This window comes from Nelusetta ayraudi, unplaced genomic scaffold (genome assembly GCF_046127955.1).
Source record: "Nelusetta ayraudi isolate G7.1 ecotype Tasmania unplaced genomic scaffold, CSIRO-AGI_Nayr_v1 ptg000039l, whole genome shotgun sequence".
In the NCBI taxonomy this organism is placed as follows: Eukaryota; Metazoa; Chordata; class Actinopteri; order Tetraodontiformes; family Monacanthidae; genus Nelusetta; species Nelusetta ayraudi.
In genome coordinates, this window is record NW_027466089.1 from 1,311,953 (window position 1) to 1,333,908 (window position 21,956).

At 48.5% G+C, this 21,956-nt stretch overlaps 1 protein-coding gene across 1 annotated transcript in view; it reads right to left on the minus strand.

Moving 5' to 3' along the window:
• LOC142892703 (uncharacterized) overlaps positions 1 to 21,340 on the minus strand; it is a 113,989-nt gene extending 92,649 nt beyond the window's left edge. Inside the window, exons 1-2 of the mRNA XM_076032950.1 lie at positions 20,977 to 21,340; positions 20,350 to 20,419 (exon numbers count right to left, since the gene is read on the minus strand). Of these exons, the coding sequence (XP_075889065.1) occupies positions 20,350 to 20,419; positions 20,977 to 21,270 (364 nt within the window). The 5' untranslated portion in view covers positions 21,271 to 21,340. The remainder of the gene's footprint in view (positions 1 to 20,349; positions 20,420 to 20,976) is intronic.
• Between the last annotated feature and the right edge of the window lie 616 nt (positions 21,341 to 21,956).

Consider the following 21,956-nt stretch of genomic DNA (forward strand, 5'->3'; position numbering starts at 1 on the left):
ACACACACACACACACTTTAATTCCTCGAGAGTGATACTTATATCAGTTGTCAATTAACAGTATTTTCTAACATCGCTGTGTCTTCTGTAGTGATCTCACACCTTCGAGGAAGCAGAGGATTGTCAGTCTAAGTGTGTATTTACTGTGTCAAAGGTGCGACCCCAGGGTTTCTATCTCCATTTCAAGCCTTCAAAAGGCAGGAGGTGGTAACTGTGTCTTCACGATGACAGGCCGTGCCTTTACCAGTGCAACGACTCAATAAATCCCCTTCACTGTGAACGTCATGGCTTTCTTCAAAAAAGTCCGGCAAAGAAGCGCAAGGGTTCAAATTCAATTCAGTTTTTGATATGTCTTACAAAATTATTTTCCTCCACCAGCAGCATCAGTTTAGCTGAAGACTGCAAAGATGGCTGCAGCATTTTAACTCGATAGGAAAGTCAGCAGTGGGAGTCAGTTGGTCCCTGTGTCAAACCTGGAAAACTCGCTTCCCTTGGGCTCAACTTTCGCCTCTTTCACAACTTTGGCCGGCGAGGCTCTCATTAACATAAACCAAATGGTCCGTGCACGGCGACGAGCAAACGCTGGGTTTATGGCGCTCGCTGCCAGCGACACGTTTGGGTGGTTGGAGTCGGTGGTGGTGGTGGTGGTGGTGGGGAGGTCCCAGAAGAGAGCCTCTAAAAGAGGTCCAGCCTGGCACTCTGTGTCCGAGGCTCCAGCACCGCCAGGATGGCATGCGTCCTCCACACCTGTCAGAGGTTCTGACCCCCCCCGGATCACTCCTCCTGTCACCCACCTCACCCTCGGGGGACCAGGTGCTACCATTTGACACCCCCATCACTCTGTCCATCTATACATCCCTCTACTCTATCCCGGCCATCCACCTCTGCACCCATTTACCGGCTATCTGCCCCTCGGATGAGGTGATGATCTTTCTACTCTTCTCCGCCCTCTGGACTCAATCAACCCCCCGCCCTCCCTCCTACACCCGACTCAATTTTACACCCACACACGCGGCTCCCTAAGGCACCAACGGCAGAGAGCGAGGCACGGCCGGCCGGCGAGGTTAACGGAGGCCTAAATTTAACACCGTGTGCTCTGATCCCGTGATTCGTTAAAAGCTTTCGGGGTGGAATTTACAGAGCGCTACTTGGCCGCAGCCAGTGTCTCTGGTGACACGCGGCGAGCTACATGAGCCGAGGCGGGGTCAACGTTCTGAGGCCGCGGATACAGGGAGGGATGTGTGGAGGAAATGAGCGGAGCAGAACGGGGGAACGAAAAAAAAAACAAGAGATGTTGGGGTCGGTCCTGGTCAGCGGATGGTCAAGTGAGTGGAAGAGAAGAACAGCCAAGTCCAGATTCATATCATTTATAGCATTTTGGTTTAGAAGTGAAAGAGAGTCTTCGCTTCTTGCGGTTTTGTATACTTTCCCTTTGTGGAGCCATAGAGGTTACACAACCCCAGAACAACAAAAAAACGGTGGTATTATAGCATCGCGTTTCATGTATGACTTTGGCTCTGCATTATTTGTCTTTCTGGGCCCAAGCCATTATAACAGAGGACACCGAATACCTCCTCCATATTAGCCGACTCCTACTGGAAAGGGAGAGAAGACAGACAGGGCTGATGATGGAGGGATGACCAAAAGATATGCGGTAATAACGGCTGAAAATACCCAAGATTGGGCTCGAATGAAGCCATGAAAGTAAGAACGATGGCCCAACGGGGAACTGAAGATGCGATGAAGGGGGTCAGCTGATGGTGAAAGGTGCAGCGAGGATCATGTTCTACACGGCACTGAGATTTCTACCGTTCTCCTCCAATGCCGCCCTCTTTTGACAATTGCTTTGGACAGCTATAATTCCTCTTAAGCAAGGGAATGAAAGGAGAAGGAGCAGACCAAAGGACCGGCCGCTATTTGACACCGTGAAACGGTAAACCGAGCGGACGTCGAGTGAAAAGTCTCCCAGTCCGACTAACGAGAACCGTAGCCCTTAAAGTGCGGCTCGTAGGTGTGTGCGCCGACGCAAATTACGTGCTGGCAACCTCATTGTGGCGTTACATTATTACAGCCCTCCACAGTGGAAACATCTTGACTGAATCAGGACGACCACAGCGCCCATCCGACGACCACCGAGATCCCCTCGATTGAAAGTGACAGCGGAGGTTTTGGCTGAGCTCTGCTCTGTCGAACCCGTTTACACAAAGAGCGGGAGAAACCGACGAGAGGTGGGGGTTCAGTTCAAGTAGAGCGGAGGATCTTATAAACCTGGGGAGGATAAAAGAAAACTGGCAAAAAGCAGCAGTTTCCCATTTCCCAATTAAAACAGAGACACAAAAAAAAGATGTGCAGTGCATTTAACCTTCACATTCATCTTGATGTGTGATCTGTGAGTCATGTTGACATTACATTGTCAATCTTTAATGCTATTAAAGTGCAGTAGCTGTCCTTATTTTGAGTCTTTCTTGAGAGGAACATGGTGCAGAAGTAAGAGTTTTAAGTGGAATAAAACACAACCTACAATTTAATTGGCTGTGCAGGTAAGAGCTGAGCATTTTAATGATTTAAAACATTGCATGGTTTTCTTTGTTTGTGCCCCTCTAGCCCCTGGCCCATTGGAATGCGGGAATATGCGTCACGCTACGCAATCCCCTCCGAGTCGCACGGAACTGTCGCACATGGCCTCATATTGCAGGTACATTAAATCCATGCATGTCTCCTCCAGATGCCACAGGGTACCTCTGTGCGTCTGAAGGAAACGTAGTTGGGGGGGTGGGGGGGCCGTGACGAAACCCTGATGGGGCCTGAGAATGGGCCGGGCACGGCCGAGCTTAAAGTAGGAGATTCCAGCAATGTCTACTGAAGATATAAACGCGCTAAGTCCGATGGAGATTTTCAGTCTGGACGCTCTGAGCGGCCAAACAACACCGGCCGACTGCCTCAGCCTCGGTGTTAAGACAAGGGCGGGATTCCATGCAGTGGAGGCCGCTGTTTACCGTCTGTTTCAATCATCAACCACGCTGGAGTCGCACGCTAACGTACGCATACATGGGCCGCGACCGTTGGAATTATGTAATTGCCTGCTCGCTCTGTCATTCCTGCACATGTCCGCCACTGCATCAAAGGCACGGAGCCCTGATCTCACCGAGAGCTTGTCAGCGTCGTCACAAAGGGGCAGAACTCTCCATGTGAAACATGAAAACCGTGACTGACCGTGAACCAGGGTGGTGCGGGTCTCCAACGACGTAGGAGGCCTGTCTCACGTTGTTGAAGCGACTTCGTTATTTTTTTACACGCTCGGTTTAAGCGGTTTATTGTAGCCAAACTGTGTGGAGAGCAGATTTGTATACAGGAGGTGAAAATCCGAGGCGGAATTGGTCGGAGAGAGAACAACACAGCGGAGAGCGAAATGCTGTTCAGCTGCACTGGTTTATTTTTTTTATACCTTCTCTGCTACAGTGGGAGTTTGTGTATTCAAGTTCCTTATGGTTTTTGTTTTTTTTTGTTCCGCAGATACAGTATGTATACGTTTCCACCGCAGGCATGTGCTGGGGATGAGCCAGCGTTGCACCGCACGTCCAGCGTTCCGCATTGCGAGCTGTTTATAAATCCATAAAGCCCGTCTCTCGCGGCTCCTGTTCCGAGACGCATTTGTTTGCTCCGCGTGTAACCGGGTTAGACGCCCACCTCGGGCTCTTTTTGTTGTTGTTTTTTTTTTGTGCTGCGTGAAACCCAAAAAAAAAAACAGAAGAAAGAAAAGAAAGACAGAGTTGGACTAACTGGATCCAGCTCCGTCTTGGACGTGGAGCTCCAGTCCAGGTATCAACCCCCTGGGGGTCAGACGCTGGTCCGAGAGGCCGGGCCAAAGAGCGTGCGTGTTTTGCGAGGGAGAGGGGACTAAGTGACTGATGATTGACAGCCGGCGGACCTGTAAACACACCGACGGGCTGGGAGACTGACAGGTGGACAGACGGACAGCCGCTGGTCCATTAGAGGCCGGTCATTCGATCCGTTTTTTCTGGTCGGGCATCGTTTGACCCCCTTGAGTGAACTGATCGGGCCTGTTGAGGAACCATCATCACCCCAGCAGGCACCCCTGACCCCGCCCACCCTCCTCACCCCCCCACCCCCACCCCCATCCCAATATTTATCTCCCATCTATCCCACTCTAAATTAAAGTTAAGTTTGCTTTCTATTAAAATAGAAAATCCACTAATTAATAACATTATATATAAAACAGATGTGCATCTGTTTTGAGGGATCTTACCATTTCTTTTTTTTTCAACTTAGGGCCAAGATGGGGACTCTGGAACAAACCCATCCAATTTCCAAAGCACACTGAACATTAAAACAACATGACAAGGTTTTTTGTTTTTTTTTTAACGGTGGCTCTGATAAAAGTTCCCCAGCAGCAACGTTTGCACTCACAATAGAGTTGTTCTTTCCACGCAGGGGGAGAACAACAATCTGTCTTTAGAAGGGACAAACCGTTTGGAACTTGTCAACCGTAGCGAAGCAAAAGTAGCAACATCGCAGTTTCTTGCAAAAAAAGCAAAAGCTAAACATACGTACGCTTAAAAAAAAAAGGGGCGATTAAAAATACTGACACTCCAAACGCACACATGAAACATCTCGTTTTAGGAAGCTCCAACACAAGGATCATGTCTACTACTGGTTCTTCTGACTTTAACAGTGACCGTTGCCCCCTGTCAATCCACCGCTTCCGCCTTAAACTGCCATGAAAAAGCCCCACGGTGGTGATGGAGGTTCGGTCCACAGAGGGAAGAGGCGAGAGGGTCTGTTTGCACATCAAATAGGAAATGTCCAAGTTTAATCCTGCCCCTGCAGAGATTACGGGCCTCTCTTTTTTTTTTTTTGTTGGCAAAAAAGGTCATTGGGTTACGGGGCTGAGGATAAATACTGGGCATGAGGGACCACTGCACAACAACGGCGACGTCTGCATGGCCCAAAACTGGGGCTGAGCCCGAGATCAGTTCAATTTTGGACTGTTTTCCGGGTTGTTTTTACTGCCGAAAGATAATATCTGAGCTCTGCAGCGTGTGATCTGCCTCGGCAGTCTGTCAGCGGCGCAGATTATTTACGGATAAGGGCCTGGTTAAGTGACAGCGGGGGGGACCAACGCTGGGCAAAAATAAAAAATGAGCGGGCAGCAGCAGCTGTTTTTGTGTCCCCGTTTGCCGGGCTAAATATACGAGACAATCATTCCAAGACGTGACAGACGGCCAGCGGTTTCACGTTACCGCCTGTTCCATCACTTCCCTCCCCCTTTATTCTTCTTATTTCAACCACATTTGCAACAAAATAAAGAGAAAGTCGGTCGCCTGATCAGCTCAGTGCCAGGGCGATATTATATTAGGTTCCGAAAGATAACAAACACAGCTGCTTTGCACTATTTTTGCTTTGTCTTGAAGCTATTAAAACAGGGAGACACACAAATGTAAATTCACACACACACACACACACACACACACACACACACACACACACACACACACACACACACACACACACACACACACACAGGCAGAACGGCCTGACTCTGAAATGTTAGGTCTACTGTCAGGCCCCGGGACACGACCCAGGGGAAAACATGAAAGGCAATCGGTCACTTTAGAGAGGCTTGTATTAATGAACATGGTCAAAGAGCAGGGGAGGAACAGAGGGAAGACATAGCATTACATGCTAACTGCTGACCCCACTTTACTGAGGTCCTGCTGAGAGGTGCAGCGAGAGGAGATAGGAGCGGAGGCAGTAAAAAAAAAAAAAAAATTAAAAATCAGGGACGGAAAGGGGGAGAAAAATGAGCTCTGGGAACTCCAAACTTGACGGCGGGGTTTGAAAAATATGAACTCTGTCGTTGTGCGACATGATGATTGGGGGAGGAGAGGGAGGGGGCGAGTTAAAGCTGGATGAAGATGTTTCAGAGGTAGAACAGGGAGGGGAGGGGAGGGGAGGAATGTGAGAGAGGCAGGGAGGGAGGTCAGCTCAGGAAGGCTTCCAGCTGTGCTCCCGACACTCTGATCTTATCGGCCCTGTTTGCTTGGGGTACATGAGCCCCGGGAACCTCCGCACACCTCCCGCTCCACTCCCAACTTCTGAAGCAGCCAAGTTTAAGCACAGTTTTGTCACCTGCGTCGACCGCAACCGCGTAGAAACCAACCATAGCGGCCAACATGCAGACAAACACAAACGCAAAAAGCCCAGGCAGGCGGCGGGAAAGATAAACATCTGGGCCACTTACACCCCATTTAACCTCATCTGTCCTGCCGATGGAGGAGAACGATGCGGTGCAAAGCTGCAAGTCGGAAAGCTCCGATGCAATCAGACACAATAAAAATCTTTCATCTGTTTGATTGGAGTCTGCCACCAATCAATCGATCAGACTTCCTGTTCCAGGTCTGTGAAAACATCTGCATTCCTCACTGTGCTGAACGCTGTCCAGGCATCAGCTCATCTGAAGAGGAAGCTGTTTCTGAATGGACGACGTCTCGGTCAGAACCACAGGAAGCAGCTATTTTAAGAAAAATGCAGTGGATATACACTATATTACCAAAAGTATTTGCTCACCCATCCAAATGATCAGAATCAGGTGTCCTAATCACTTGGCCTGGCCACATGTATAAAATGTGTGTATAAAATCAAGCACCTAGGCATATGCAGACTGTTTTGACAAACATTTGCGAAAGAATGGGTCGCTTTCAGGAGCTCAGTGAACTCCAGCGTGGAACTGTCATAGGATGCCACCTGTGCAACAAATCCAGTCGTGAAATTTCCTCGCTCCTAAATATTCCACAGTCAACTGTCAGCTTTATTGTAAGAAAATGGAAGAGTTTGGGAACAACAGCAACTCAGCCAGGAAGTGGTAGGCCACGTGAACTGACGGGGAGGGGTCAGCGGATGCTCAGGCGCATAGTGCAAAGAGGTCGCCGACTTTCTGCACAGTCAATTGCTGCAGAGCTCCAAACTTAATGTGGCCTTCAGATTAGCCCAAGTACAGTACGCAGAGAGCTTCACGGAACGGGTTTCCATGGCAGAGCAGCTGCATCCAAGCCATACATCACCAAGTGCAATGCGAAGCGCCGGATGCAGTGGTGTAAAGCACGCCGCCACTGGACTCTAGAGCAGTGCAGACGCGTTCTCTGGAGTGATGAATCACGCTTTTCCATCTGGCAATCTGATGGACGAGTCTGGGTTTGGAGGTTGCCAGGAGAACGGTACATTTGGGACTGCATTGTGCCAAGTCTGAAATTTGGTGGAGGAGGAATTATGGTGTGGGGTTGTTTTTCAGGAGTTTGGGCTTGGCCCCTTAGTTCCAGGGAAAGGAACTTTGAATGCTTCAGGATAACAAAACATTTTGGACAATTCCATGCTCCCGACCTTGTGGGAACAGTTTGGAGCGGGCCCCTTCCTCTTCCAACATGACTGGGCACCAGTGCAAAAAGCAAGGTCCATAAAGACGTGGATGACAGAGTCTGGTGTGGATGAACTTGACTGGCCTGCACAGAGTCCTGACCTGAACCCGATAGAACACCTTTGGGATGAATTAGAGCGGAGACTGAGAGCCAGGCCTTCTCCACCAACATCAGTGTGTGACCTCACCAATGCGCTTTTGGAAGAATGGTCAAATATTCCCATAAACACACTCCTCAACCTTGTGGACAGCCTTCCCAGAAGAGTTGAAGCTGTACTAGCTGCAAAAGGTTGGCCGACATGATATTGAACCCTACATGTTAGGAATGGGATGGCACTTAGGTTCATATGGGAGTCAAGGCAGGTGAGCAAATACTTTTGGTAATATAGTGTATTTTCTCCCGTCACTTCTAACTATCCATACGTTTTACTGAGATTTTTGTGATTTGGATTTTTTTTTTCCATTTTCCCATAATCTCTGCGAGAGATTCTCTCCCAAAGTGCAAGTGATGCAAAGAATGGAGAAGACGGAGAGGGACCTGCACTGCACTGCTCGAGCAGAACGACTGTAATTTAGCAGGAGCAAGTGGAAGAGAGAGAAGGTGGTGCTTAAGGGGCTGCTTGACTTTGCAGTCAACTAAATATTCATGCATGTGAATGGGAGTAATTAGTGGAGAATATATTCATATAAGTCAAGAAACTTTACCAGAATATTGTCCTTCATCAAAATAAGGACAACAAGATATTCAAGCTTCTGGAAGACGGAGCTCCAGTCCTCCAGCGAGGGTTCAAACAGACGTCTTCCATAAACGTCTATGTTCAGATACGCAGCGGCGGCAGAGATGTCTGAAATCACTCAGAGCGTCAACACGTTAAATAGGCGCTTAGAGAATTCCCTCCTTGTTCACGGGCTGCCGGAAAACACGACAGCTCCTGAGAACACTCGGGAAGCCGTCGAGGCCGCTGCCGCAGAGACACTCTGGACTAAACACAGCGCGCGGAATTAACAGCCGTCCCCGTTTGGACGACGTTTGACTGGAAGCGCGGCGCTGGCGGGTTTGGCCGCCCGCTCTCCACAACATGTTTTATGACGAGCGACTTGATTCGGGTCAGGTCTCCTTATTGGCTCAGTAAAGAGGTTCTCTGTTGAAAAAAACAAAAAAGGGCCAATTTGGGGGAGTTATGGCTGTGTATACATACCTTTTGGGTTTAATCCCCCCCTTTTAAAAACAGCCCGGGTCTTTGTTTGGAACATAAAAGGAATCATATGGGCGCTCGGGGCAGAGGAGTCGGCGTCGCATGCCAAGGGGGTGTCGCAACTGCGGCGCTCTGAGTCGGAGGCTCGGCGGCGTTCCGAACGGCGGGAAGGTCGAGGGATTAACGACCTCGTCGACGTCGAAGACGCAGGCGAGAAAATCTGAATTTATCGCCGTTCATCGCTCGTCCATCTGCCTGACCCCCTCCTCCCTCCACTCACTCTCTCCTCTCCCTTTGTCCCGCTTCCAGAACACACAATTAGAACCACATGGGATGTGAGAAAACACGGCGTGTAAATAAACAGGCCCTCAGAACTCAGGAGGCAGGAGCGCCGCTCACTTCCAGCGTGCAGCCACGCCGAGCCGCCTTCTCCTCTGTGTGTCTGCATACAGGAAGGTCCTGGTTAGCTCATAGAAAGCCAGGTTGTTGTTTTTCCTCCAAATTTGACCTCTAATAGTTTCGCATCATTTGCACTTTCAGCTGTTTTTTGTAGCTTCGCCAAAGAAAAATGAATGACGCTGCAGAGCACACAGAGCAAAGAATAATAATAAAAATCTCAGTCAAACAAGCTGTTTATCTTCAATCTAATTAGTATTGTAATGGAGCAGCAAGAAAATAGTGGGAACTTTTGAACATACTGGTTGTTAGAAGTGATGAGTGAAAAGTAAAATAATGACTGACTGCCATTCAGAAAACCTGCTGCGTAACTGCTTCCGGATTCAATGAGCCTGCGCTTGGGACAGCGTGAGTCCCTTTCTTCACGCCGTCACGAGGCTCCGCCGCCATCAGCTGAGCTCGGAAACATGCCGCAGAAATAACTCGTCGGGGAGGGGCGGGGGACTGGGGGACGGGGGGTGGGGGGTGTCTAAATTTTATGGCGAAACCAGACTCGCACATAAGTGGAGGTACGAAAAGAGGGAAAAACAGACGGAGGAAAGAAAACAGAACGGAGAGGCCTGATAGATTGTCCACATGTTCAAGCCAGATATTCGGCGTGCGTAACCAGAGCTGAGTGGACATCTGCGACGTGATGTGATGTGATGTGATGTGATTGACTCTCCTGACTCCCAAAACACACTCTGGACTGATTGTATTATGATTCTTTAGCGGAACCGCAAGCTATGCAGATAAGTTGTCCCAACAGAGGCGCTGCTGGATGGTATGGCAACACACACACACACACACACACACACACACAAAGAATATGCACACACACAGGTGAGGGAGTCCATGCAGATGCACACAAACATTCTCATGTAAAAACCAGATGGAAGGGAGGACATGAGAAAAAGATGTTTCTGTGTATTTCTCGTCATGCTGATTTTCTCCACCGGCGCCTCCACGGCGCCGCAGCTCCGCCTCCATCTGGACGGCCAGCAGCAGCGATGGCGTCCAAAACCCAGCCATTGGTTTTTTAACAGCAGCCTCTCCCACCACCGTGCGCTCATTAACACTTGTTTAACAGTCATTATCACTCCAGTGTGCCGCCGGGCGCCACGCGACGCCGATTAGCAGATTTATATAGAAATTAAAAATGTGCGATGTTTTCCCCAACGTCCAACATGGTGATGAATGAGTCAAAGAGTTGTGGCTGCTGGTGCTCAGAAAAGCTCACCGCCGGAATGCCGTTTCACACCCGCTCCGACCGTTAACTGCAGCCGCAAGTCTTGCGTCGGCGTGCGACACGGCGCTCAGTTTAGCGATTCCTGTTCTGAGGGTTCCAAAGCAGCTGCATTTCACTTCGTTTTGCCTCCGCACCGTTTCAAACCCCCCCCCCCCCCCCCCCCCATAAAACAAAAAAACGACCGTAGCGTCACCCACACGATCCGAGGCACTTGGACCACACGGATCCTCCCAGTGTGATCAAGGTGCAACTGTTCAACTGACACACGATGCAGTTCTGTACAGGTGTCCCTTGTCATCCATTCTCTCAGTCTCTTGAGGTTCTTCAAATGTCTGCATGACCGCCACAAACAAACTGCTTTGGTCCGTTCTTCCACTACCCTTCATTTTATACAAACACTGCCTTCCGGCAACAATACAGTGATTCTAAAAATTCATCAGCATAAACGCTCTTAATGGGGGGGGCCGACATTTCAAAAATGACGACATTTTCACATCTCGAAACTCTAATTGGGCACTTACGCATGCAGCCAGAATACAGCTTGAGACTCCTGATGATTCACACTGTCCTAAATGAGAAACACAAAACCGCTGAGCATCATCTTTTTTTCCTAATTAACTAATCCATAGCAGAGGTGTCTTCTTGTGCTTTCCCCAGAGTGCTTCTTGTAACGAAACACAGCCGCTAAGTCCACTGCTGCCTTGACTGATGGTTATAAAAAGGGAAAAGGAAATTGGTGCGTTGCACCAAAACACCTGAGGGGGCGCCCTGCTGCTACTCCAACTGTGAGAAAGTCCCTCTGCAGAAGCGGCCGCAGAGGTGCGGCAGCCTCGGGCTTCTCTAGACCACCATCCCTCCCCCGCCCACCCACCTGATCTGGGCTCACTTGATGGTAAATATAGGGGAGAAAGGTTAGCTTGTGAAAGAGCATAGAGAGAAAATCGTGGATGTATCATAAGAACTGGAGACCGGACTGGCAATATGGCGGTGTGCCGATTTCTCCCGGTGGCCATTTGAGGTACTGCAGCGGAAAAATCCAATGGGCCCAAAAAACATTTTCCCCATAGACCGCCATAAGTGACGTTCTCCCGAATCGTTCTGATTGGCCAATTAGATCATGTGAGTTTCAGAGGCATGACGGGAAGTGACACTACGGCCTATTAATGCGGAAGCAGAAACTTTTTCGAGACACATTAGGAAAGACCCCCGGGTGGAAGAGGCAGGCGCTGGCACCATGTGACCTCCATCCCCCCCGAGACCATAAGTGGTGGTGTTAAGTTGTTGAGAGCTATTCTGCTTTTCACTCGGAAATGCGGCCCCGCCAGGACGGAATCACACGGACCGGCGACGCTGCGCTCTGCGTTCAAAGGTTCCGGGGGCCAGTTTAACGAGGCCGGTGCTCATTTAAGAGGTGGCGGGCGAGTGACGAGCCTGTCGAGGGGGCTCTTAAAGGGAGCGGGAGCGTGCTCGACGCCATCTGGACCTCTCGGTGCCCGGCTTCACACCGGCACCCGCCCTCCACCCATCCATCCTCTAACTCTCGGCTCCAGGTCTGCCCCTCCAACATGTTTGCCCTGGGTTTTTTTTTTTTTTTTTTTTTACGTCCAGAGATCAAAATCTGCTCGATAAATACAGGTGCGTTCGCACGCGTTCCATGCAGCATCTGGGCCCAGCCAGGCTGCATTCCAGTTGGATTAGCCGGCCTGGAGAAAAAAGGTCTGACGTTGGAAACTTATTTCTCAGGCACCTTTATCCAGGATTGAGAACTCAGCAGATGACAGGATTGGCCTTTAAGTCTCTCTGCTGAATGAGTGGCAGCTTGATTTTTTTTTTTTTTTGCACAGTGTGCAGGATTTTCAGGATGAATCTGACAGTTTGGCTCTGCGCAGCCTCAGCCAGATGGTTTGACCCGGCTGCTGCCAGAGGCCCGCCAGAGGCCGCGAGCCAGAGTTTAGGCGTTTTTGCATTAAAGGGCTATTCACCCCGTCACCTGCCACTTGCCATCATTAAAGAAAACATGGTGATGTTTTCCACACTGCGCTGAAACTGCCGTCTCTGGTCGGCCCGGCTCTTTGCAGCCCGACGCCAGAACAAACCGGCGCTCTCGCTGAAAACACGTCGTCCATGAGAAAGTTTGTCTTACGATGTTTTGATAAGCGGCCATCAAGATTTATACGCAGGAAATCTATAAAGCGCCTGCTCGTTTCCTATTTTAGACGCCGAAAGGGTTAATAACCCAGGCGTGAAATTGAAATAGCATTAAAAAGAAAATAATATTCTCCAAATGTGATTCCAGCGTGTTTCCCAGCTGAGGGTCGTGCCGGGGCTTCAAACTGAGAGTTCTGCCTGCGCACGCTGGAGTCCGATGGTGAACTGAGCGTCTAGCGTGAGACGGCCGGGACTCACTGACTTCTTTCCTCATCACTGCGGCACAAATGTTCCTGAACAAAAGAGGACTTTGAAGTTTCTCTCACTTTCCGACGTTTCCTGCCACTCGCTCGCATTTATTTCCAGCCTCCGACCTTCAGCTCGTAATAAAAAATAAGGGGCAAATGAAATAATTACTGCGCTCTAAAAGACCACATGTTTACTTTGCAGGCTCCGAACATTTGCGCGTCACTGCTGCGGATTCCACCCGCCGTTTGCTTTGATGCCATGTGGGGTTTTGTTTTTTTCCTGACTGATATTATTGACTGACAATTTTGACCGAGTCATCTTGTGTTTTCCAGCAGAGAGAGAAACACATTTCCAGCCCAAGTTATTGTTTAGATGTGGCAAAAAAGGGAGGGAAGGAAGGGGTGGGGGTTGGGGGGGGTGCTTTCTAATGTGGAACTTTGCTGCAGGAGATCAACTCATCTGGCTCATGTTTATGTCCGTGATGTGCATGAGAAACCCTCTCGCTTTTGAATCCTTGCGCAACCCAAACTGGGGGGCTCGGAGGGGGCATGAGAAACGGCCCCGCCCCGGCTCCCCCCGCATGCCTGCGGAGGGACGGCGATGCAAACATCAACAGGCTCTTACACAACCTGTGGCTCGGTTGCAGAGGTATAAAGTACATATTCAGTGCACGGCCGTAACCTGGCTCTTCCATCTCTAATATTCAAAAAATAATAAACCGCTCCTCGTACCGGCGAATGCTGCAATATCTCACCGTGAGCACAGTCTCACATTTTCTGGCAATCAGCACAAATAATCGCACAGGGTGAGTCTGTCTATTTGCAGAGTTCCTCTTGGCTGGGCGACCCGGCGCTCGGTGCCAGGCGCCCGGCCCTTTGCTCCTCTGTGCGCTCCTGTTCCCTGCGAGCCCTCGTGGGCTGCAGCCTGGACGGTGTCCGTGTCCAGCTGTTTATTTTATTTTAGAAGGAGAAGAAGAAGAAGGAGGAGGAGAAGAAGAATGTCTGGCCGGCTCCGAGACGCTGCGGCTTCACAAAGCTAACTTTAATAAGCGGGCTGATGAGAGACGGCCGGCGGAGGGGGGTAGAAGGTGTTTCGTGTGCAGCTCTGGAGCACCTGGAGTCTGGAGGCACCAGCTGCTCCAGCCATGCAAAGATTCGACCCAAGTGACATCACCAACATACGTCGATTTTGTACACCACGCTGTCAGTATTCAGCAAAGGCGATGGCTTATTATTAATTTAAGTTGTCTCATGTTTTTTTCCGCCCCGTGCAGAATTCTAAGGCATGAGTGACAGAAACACAGCGTTCCCAAGCTAAACACTTCCATCCATCCAAGAACAGGATCCCTCCTCCCCTCAGCAAATAAACCAAGCACACTTGAGCCTTTCAAAATCATCCCCCCAATGAGAAGGGTCACTCCTTTTTCTTTTTTCTTTCTAAATTGAACTCTGAGCGCGGCCAGAAAAGATAACAGACAAGATCAGAGCTTCAAGGTGACCCACTGACGTGAGACTTGCACAGCTGTGCATTAGTAACCTGCAAATGCAGCTGGATTGCTGAAAGTTAAAGTCAGGACTCATCTTCATCTCAACAAAGCTTCAATCACAGTTTTGGCCCATCAGTGCGACTTTTAATGAGAAAGAACCAAGTGGAGCTCAGTTGGAATGAAAAAATAAAGCTTTTCCAAGCTTGTCAACCTGAACTGTATGTGGAATGAACTGCATCAATTCAATCAGAACTGGATAGACATGTCCCCCAATAAACTTTTTTAAAAAGTTTGCCAGAAGTGACTCATCTATATCCGTCAGAGTTTTTTCCTCCCCAGTCGCACATCAATCTTTGCGGCAAAATCATCCACCGGACACAAGCAGCCCTGCTGTGTCTGTGAGTGCACACAGGCACATTTATACTGGAAGCACAGCAGGACTTTAAGTGTGCAGTCATTTAACACAGCTACTTCCATAGTTTGGGAAAATATCCGCTCTCGGGTTTTAGCAACGAAAAGCACTCTGCTGCGGCTCAAACCTCCTCAGAAACCGGATTCGTATCCTGCAATTTTATGGCGTTGCAGCCGGTTGCAGGAGACCAAACACCGAACCATGTGCGGATATCACAACAAGAAACATGTGTCCAAAGAAAAGGGGAATGAATCAGAGGCTCGCACATGTGGACACACGGCGCTAGTTCTGCGGCGCGGCGCAGAGCTGCAGCTCACCTTCACAGGAATGCTGATTGAAACACATTCCCTTCGTTTTAAAACGGTCATTTATTCCACTTCAAATAGTTGCACTGCATTTCCTGTCCAAGTCACAGCAGCTTAAACAAAACAACAACAACAACAAAAACCCTCAGCCCTGGAGGTCGTTGGCACACGCCAGTGTCTCCTTCTACCCCCAAAACTGGGCTTCCCCCCTGTTTCCTCCCTCAGGCCTGAGAGCAGGAAGCTGGGTGGGGGGGTGGGGGTGGGGGGGGTTGGTGGGGCTGATCCCCGGACACGCCGGTTAACATGAGCAGACAGCAGATGGGCTTCGCTTAAAGCCGTGACTGGATTTCTCAGCCTACTGGACCTGAAAGTGCTCCAGACAGGTGGAGGGCGAAACCAGAACACATGTTGGAATTCAAAGAGAGACGGAGAATCCAAAACGCCGCCATTTGTATCAAAAGTCCAGGTGACGAGAGTTGCGGCCTCACAGCACCGTCTATTGTTTCAACCTTCAAATGAGTGAAATAATGGCTCACTGTGTCTTTTTGACCTGGTGGGGGACTTCAGAGCTTTAGAACCAGCACCTCCACAACGAGACCCGAACACACCAGTCCAGCCCGGACTAGATTCTAATTAAATATTGTCAGTTCTATTGAGCAGTGTACTTGTTTTCAAATTGTGTTACTACTGAAATGTTTTAAATTATCTTGACCTGTCGCGTGTTGTTGTGTTATTGTTAATGTGTTATCTCAATGAGTCTTTTTACCTGGTTAAATAAAGGATATTGATTGATTGATTGATTGATTGATTGATTGATTGATACAAACTAATACTATCACTGATTTCTGATGTCTAACAATGAAGATGCACTGACAAATGTGCATTCATAACAATAAAGCAGATGTGTTTTGTTTTTTTCAAAGTGTGATTTTATTGACTAAAAATATGTTTGCGTGTGGAAGAAGAAGTTCAATAATAGAAGTTCATCCTCCCACCAATGGAGGATGAATGTGAGGACAAGGGCTGAATGCAAGAACAACACCCTTGAATATTTTGTGATCCCTTTGGATATTTCGTGACCCCTTAAAAATATTCAAGAATGCATTTGCAATTTAACTTGCACGTGTGGCCGACGGGACTGTTTTACTTTGGTTGACTTGCCGACGCCTTCTCGTGACAACAACACACACATCCAGTGTGGACAGGCACTGACCACAGAGGTGCCAGTCCCCGGTCTGTGTACTGTAAAGAAAAAAGAAAGATTTGGAAGCGATAGCGCTGCGGGAGGAAAACCACGTATGGAGCTCCTTGAACAAGCAGAATTCAGTCTTGCGTTACGCGTGCATGTAAAAGTGCGTAAACCCGGGGCCGCAGCGAGCCTCGGTTATATAAATACACACAAACACTGACCCCACACACGGGCATACGTGGGGTCTGTGCTCCTGCTGAGTGTGTTTATGGGCTCTTATCTGATGGAAACGGATCTGGCTGCACACCCAGGGGTCTGACCTCCTGCCCTCATATACACTAACACCAAAGGTTTGGATGCCCTCTTGACTGGGGGAGCTCCCCTCGAACACACACCTCATACACCGACGTATGCTCGACGACGTGCGGCGGCTGCTTTGAACTCGGATAAACAAACAGGGGGGGGAAAAAGCTGCATATAACTTTCTAATGGCGGCCGTTTAATGAAGTGAACACGGCTGGAACAAGGTCCTTTCACGCCTTCGCCAGTTTAACGGGCTCTCTGACTATTTTCTGTCAATAATGCAAAGCTGCAATCACCCAAAATGAGGCGGGGTTGCCGATAGAAATCACGTCATGTCAACAACGCACAGGTCACGTTTGTTGATTATTTTTTTTTAGAAAACTACACTTCAGTTTGTGTGTACGCAAAAAAAACAGGGTTTTATATCTTGTCCTTCATTTTGTCTCTTTTATGCAACCTTTTTAAAGCAGTGCTGGATCAGACGGCAATTAACCCCCGAGGTAATATTACTCTATCTGACCATTGTGGTCATTGTTGTTAAAGTGACTTTGATTGGCTCCGCTGACTGGTCGAGGTGGAGGTTATTAATGGAGGGCGCGTCGACGCCTCATGGTTTGCCGTGTCCTTGACATGGCCCGACAAGCCGCAAGCATTGTGTGGTTGCACATGGACGAGATTGTTTTAAGAAGCTGTCAGTGCGGACGGAGATGTTTTTTTAAACAGTAGCCCCCCCCCCCCCCCCACTCTCCAACAGAACCCCTCCCAACCCACCCAAATGAAAGTAAGAGTGGGAAAGGCCTCGATATGCTTTAGAGGATCCGCTTCCTTCCAACGCGTTTTCTGTGAGTCTCCTGAAACAACAACAACAACAACAACAATAACAACAACACTTCGACAAACGTTGGCCAGACTGTGTGTCTGCATCACCGGCGTCTAAATGCAAATTGCAGAGATCAACCCCACGCTCCTCCTCTGCAGGGCACAAGCAGCCTCCACCTGGTTCTAATTAGCCCGAGCGGCAAAAGGTGTCGTGTTCGTGTCTCCCCTAACGAGCGTGCACGAGAACGCGGGGATGTTGCGCCGCCGTTGAGTGTGAATAATCACCAACACCTGAAGCTCGTAAGCGCAAGAGCTGGACTCTTGCGACACAGTTTGCCCGAGTCTTAATAGAACACCGCCGCTGCATCTGCGAGCATTAAAAGTGTCATGATGCTCCCACTGGGGCGGCGTGAAGCCGAGAGGGTTTCTATTCCTGGACACTTTACGGAGAGAAAGTTGCAGTTGGTGAACCAGAAAACCAACCACACATCTGGGACACTTTCATTTCTTCAAACACACACACACACACACACACACACACAAACAACTACTGATTACTACTTTAAAAAGTAATCTAATTACTTCTCTAACTACTTCATTTCATAAGCAATCAATTACTTATTACTAATTACTATAGTTTAAAAAAAAAGATAAAGTAACAGTTGCTCAGTGCTTTGGAATGAATTTTATTAAAGTGCAAAATTTTGTAATTGCAAATATTGCCTCTGTCCTCTTAACATGAATAAATGTTTGCTCTCTGAACGCAAACTGTTCACAGAACAAACTCAGGTACAGCACCGGTGCCTTTTGCACAGCCCATATTTTATTAAAATAATCTGCCACAGTGTTGTTTTCTGTTGTTTTTCTAAATTTCTGACATTTTGTGGATAATTAGACATTTTCAGCTTGCAAAATATTTCTTGATAAAGTAACGATGATATAATTCCCAGTTTTGCCACAGTAATCCTGTTGCATTACTCCATTATTTAAAAAAAAAGTAGTTTAATTACAGTAATGGATTACTTAGCAATAGATTACTCACCAACACTGCACACACACACACACACACACACACACTTTCGACATAGTCGCCTCCAGCCCCGCTGCACAAGTGCTGCCCCCTGTTGGCGCTCTTGCGTTCATGCAAGCTGAAATGCGCGCACCCTGATGCCAAGGGCACATCTGAAATGACAGATACGGCGCTCGCACTGTGTGGTAGCGGTCCACACACACACACACACACACACACACACACACACACACACACACACACACACACACACACAGAAATACTTTGGCCTGTGGCGAAAGATTCAAGTTTCAGGTGGGAAGAGTTGGCGCTAAAGGGAGAGGAGGCGTCTCCTCTTACGGTGTCATGTTGAGAGAGGTGCCTCTGTCGGCCCCTCAAAGGCTCCGCGGAGGAACGTTAGACTGACAGACACGCACGCACGCACACACACTGCCAAAGGGGACCAAAACACAAGCATGTGTCACAGATGCAGTTGGGACACACACGCGTAAAAAGGCTCAGATAAATGGACACAGGCATAAGTCACATACAGTTCGAGGCACAGGCACATGCAGGCTCCAGACGTCAATGAAACACCTGGGTCCTGTCCGACGTCCACATTCATCAGCTGAGAAGCAGTGATTCAGTCTGTTTTGGGGGGCATAATTGTTTTTTTTTTTGATGTGAAGAGTGAATGTCTGTAGGCATTTGGTCTCATCAAAGCCACAATAAACACCAGCCTTGTGTTTCACCAAAGAGGGAAAGAGCTGGAAGGATTGAATTTCGGCGTCAGAGCACTTTTGACACACGGGATCAGTGAAGAAACAGCTTGAAAATGGAAATGAATGCAGTGCAATTCAGCAATCACATTTGCATGCATGCATGCATACCCACAATGGGAAGTGTGAGTTAAGCCTTATGAGGAACTTTTTTCACCCTGGGCATGAAACTCTCACTACAGTTCTGCTGATTTCTTTCTTTAACAATGCATGCAAGCATTCAGAGTAAAACCACAAAAAGCACATCCCGCCATGCGTGAACAATATCAGAGTCCCTGCTGAATTGACTTCAGTCAACAAATACTTGCATAACTTTGGCAAAAGCAGCCAAGTCAGCAGCGGCCAACGTTCCTGGCACCGCAGGCCGCAAAAACAGAATGAGATGAAAGCGAGCCAGAAATTCCAATTGTGAAAGTTTTCACCTGTTTTCCTGTCATGAGGTTATAACACGGCGAGCCAAAAGAGGAAGAAAGGGAAGAAAAAATCTCCCAAAAATCTAAAGAGATCAAAAGAAGCTCAACTTGTGACAAATACCTCTTGATGAAAGAATCTGAGGTTATAAAGAACAACACGCAAGCGGATATTCCCTCTTCCATAACAACAGCAGGATTTAGCATTTTGCAATAACTTTGTTCAAAAAAAAAAAAAAAAAAAAATCAGATGAATGCCAATACATCCAATACAATACATCCTTTATCTGGCAATAGAACACCTTTCTGCACGCCTGATGGCAACTTGAGGTGGAGCACACGCTGTTCTCCACCTGTGCAAAGTGACTCAGCGGCCGGAGTAACGAACATGCATGCATACCCACAAAGGGAAGTGTGAGTTAAGCCTTATAAGGAACTTTTTTCACCCTGGGCATGAAACTCTCACTACAGTTCTGCTGATTTCTTTCTTTAACAATGCACGCAAGCATTGAGAGTAAAACCACAAAAAGAAGCTCAACTTGGGCGCGACAATCGCTGCCCACCTTGGAAACACGGCTCCCCAACCAGTCTGTCAGAGCTGGAGGGCTGGACGTCCACCAGCCCAATCATGTGCTGAGCCCTGCTGTCACAGTGTGGGCCCTGCATAAGCTCAGGGGCCCTAATCTTCCACACGCAAAGACCCACATATACACATACACTTACACACACACGCCACACAGCGCGAAAGTGCAGGGGAGCTGAAGAAAAATAAAAAAAAAAGAAGCGCATGAAGACACACGATAAGGTTTCGGGAGCAGTCAGTCATGTCAACTCGGGAACACTGAGGCTGATGGGCTTGTGGGATTTAGTGTCTTGTTTGTGTGTTTTGTTAAGTGCTACAACCGTAACAAAGAGCAGAGACGGATACCTGGAGGACACGAGCACTCTTGGCCAACATCCCTGGCTGTCCGCGACTTCGGCATCAGCACCGCTGCCTTCTGCACACACAGACACACAAAAGGTTTCAGTGCACACAGTACGACTGATTGTGCAAATATTTAAAGAAATAATGAGATATTCCAACAAAAAAAAAAAGATCATGGGAGGTAATGAGGTCATTCATTTCCTGTGGCTACATTTAAGTCAAGCATGACCGGCATTTCTTAAGTGTCCTGTCCATGTGACAAAATTACAGGTTGTCTTATCATCAGTGCTGATGTCACCCCATTAAGAGCTTTAACTGCAGACTAATTGGCCAGCTGGGTGAATGGCTCATCTCTAAGGTCATGCATTAAAAAAAATGGACTTAATGGCTCTAATGAGGGAACAATTGCAAAGAGGGAAAGCTGCCAAGAAAGTTACACACATCAGCTGCAAACTGTGTCCTCTGTTTTTGCGCGCGTTTTACGCACAGAGGGAGCAGGCAGGTACTGACTTAAAACAAATCTACTTTGCAAATGAATATGCTTTTTTTTTTTTTTTTTTTTTAAATAAAAAAATAAAAAATAATGATACATTTTTTTAAAATATTACATGAACCATATGCAACATGTACCTCTTCCATGAGCTCCCCTATCGGGGTGGCCAGCTCTGAAATAAGGGTCCCGTCCTCATTGAGAAAAGCCGTGCGCGCCGGTTCGAAGATTGTCGCTTTGCGCGACTCCATCTGCAGTCGGTTCTCCAGCTCGAAGGTCTTGAAGCTCATCAGCAGACACACGGTGACCGAGCTGAGGGACATCAGCAGGCACAGGACGACGGGCAAACCCGGGAGCCAGTGCTGGACCGAGGACTTGGGCGCGCAGTGGCACACGGGCTTCCTCTCCCCGGCGGAGTCGCTGGCTGTATCCATGGTGAAATTCCTGACTCCAAAAATGAAAAAGTCCTTCTTGACGAAAAGAAAAAAAAAAATTGAAATTGAAATTGAAATTGAAATAGAAAAAAAAATATCTGGATGTCTTTGCAAGTCGGGCTGCGGGGACAGAGACAACGGCGCACCTTAACAGTCACAACGCCGACTGCGGCACACTGGGCTCAAGGTTCAAAGCGGAGTCTTAAATTAGTTTTGGAACAAGAGGAGGCAGCGGCAGCAGCAGCAGAGGCAGCAGCAGCAGCAGCAGCAGCAGCACCGGGTTTACGCCAGACACAGATGGGAGCGATCTGATGCCAGCTCGAGAAGAGGCGTTCACCAACTCAAGTCCTCGTTTCCTGTTCGGGAGTAACCAACGTGGACGTTGCAATTTCGACTGCCGGCAGCGGCCCTAATTGTTTGGGCTTCTAGGAAAAAAAAAAAGAAAAAGAAAAAGAAAAACAGAAAAAGAAAAAAAAAACTTGCGCATCCGTTCGTTCGACCGGCTGCGATGCGCCCGCCCCTGCTGACCACGTGGGAGGCTGCAGATTTGACAGCGTCGAGTCTGCGCTCAGCCAATCTCAGGTCCACCCCGCACACATTTCAAAGCGTTCGAGCTGCCGTCCAAAGTTGCAATTATGTCCCACGGTCAGCGTTGCAATGGGGGTGATTAACGCGCTACAAGTATT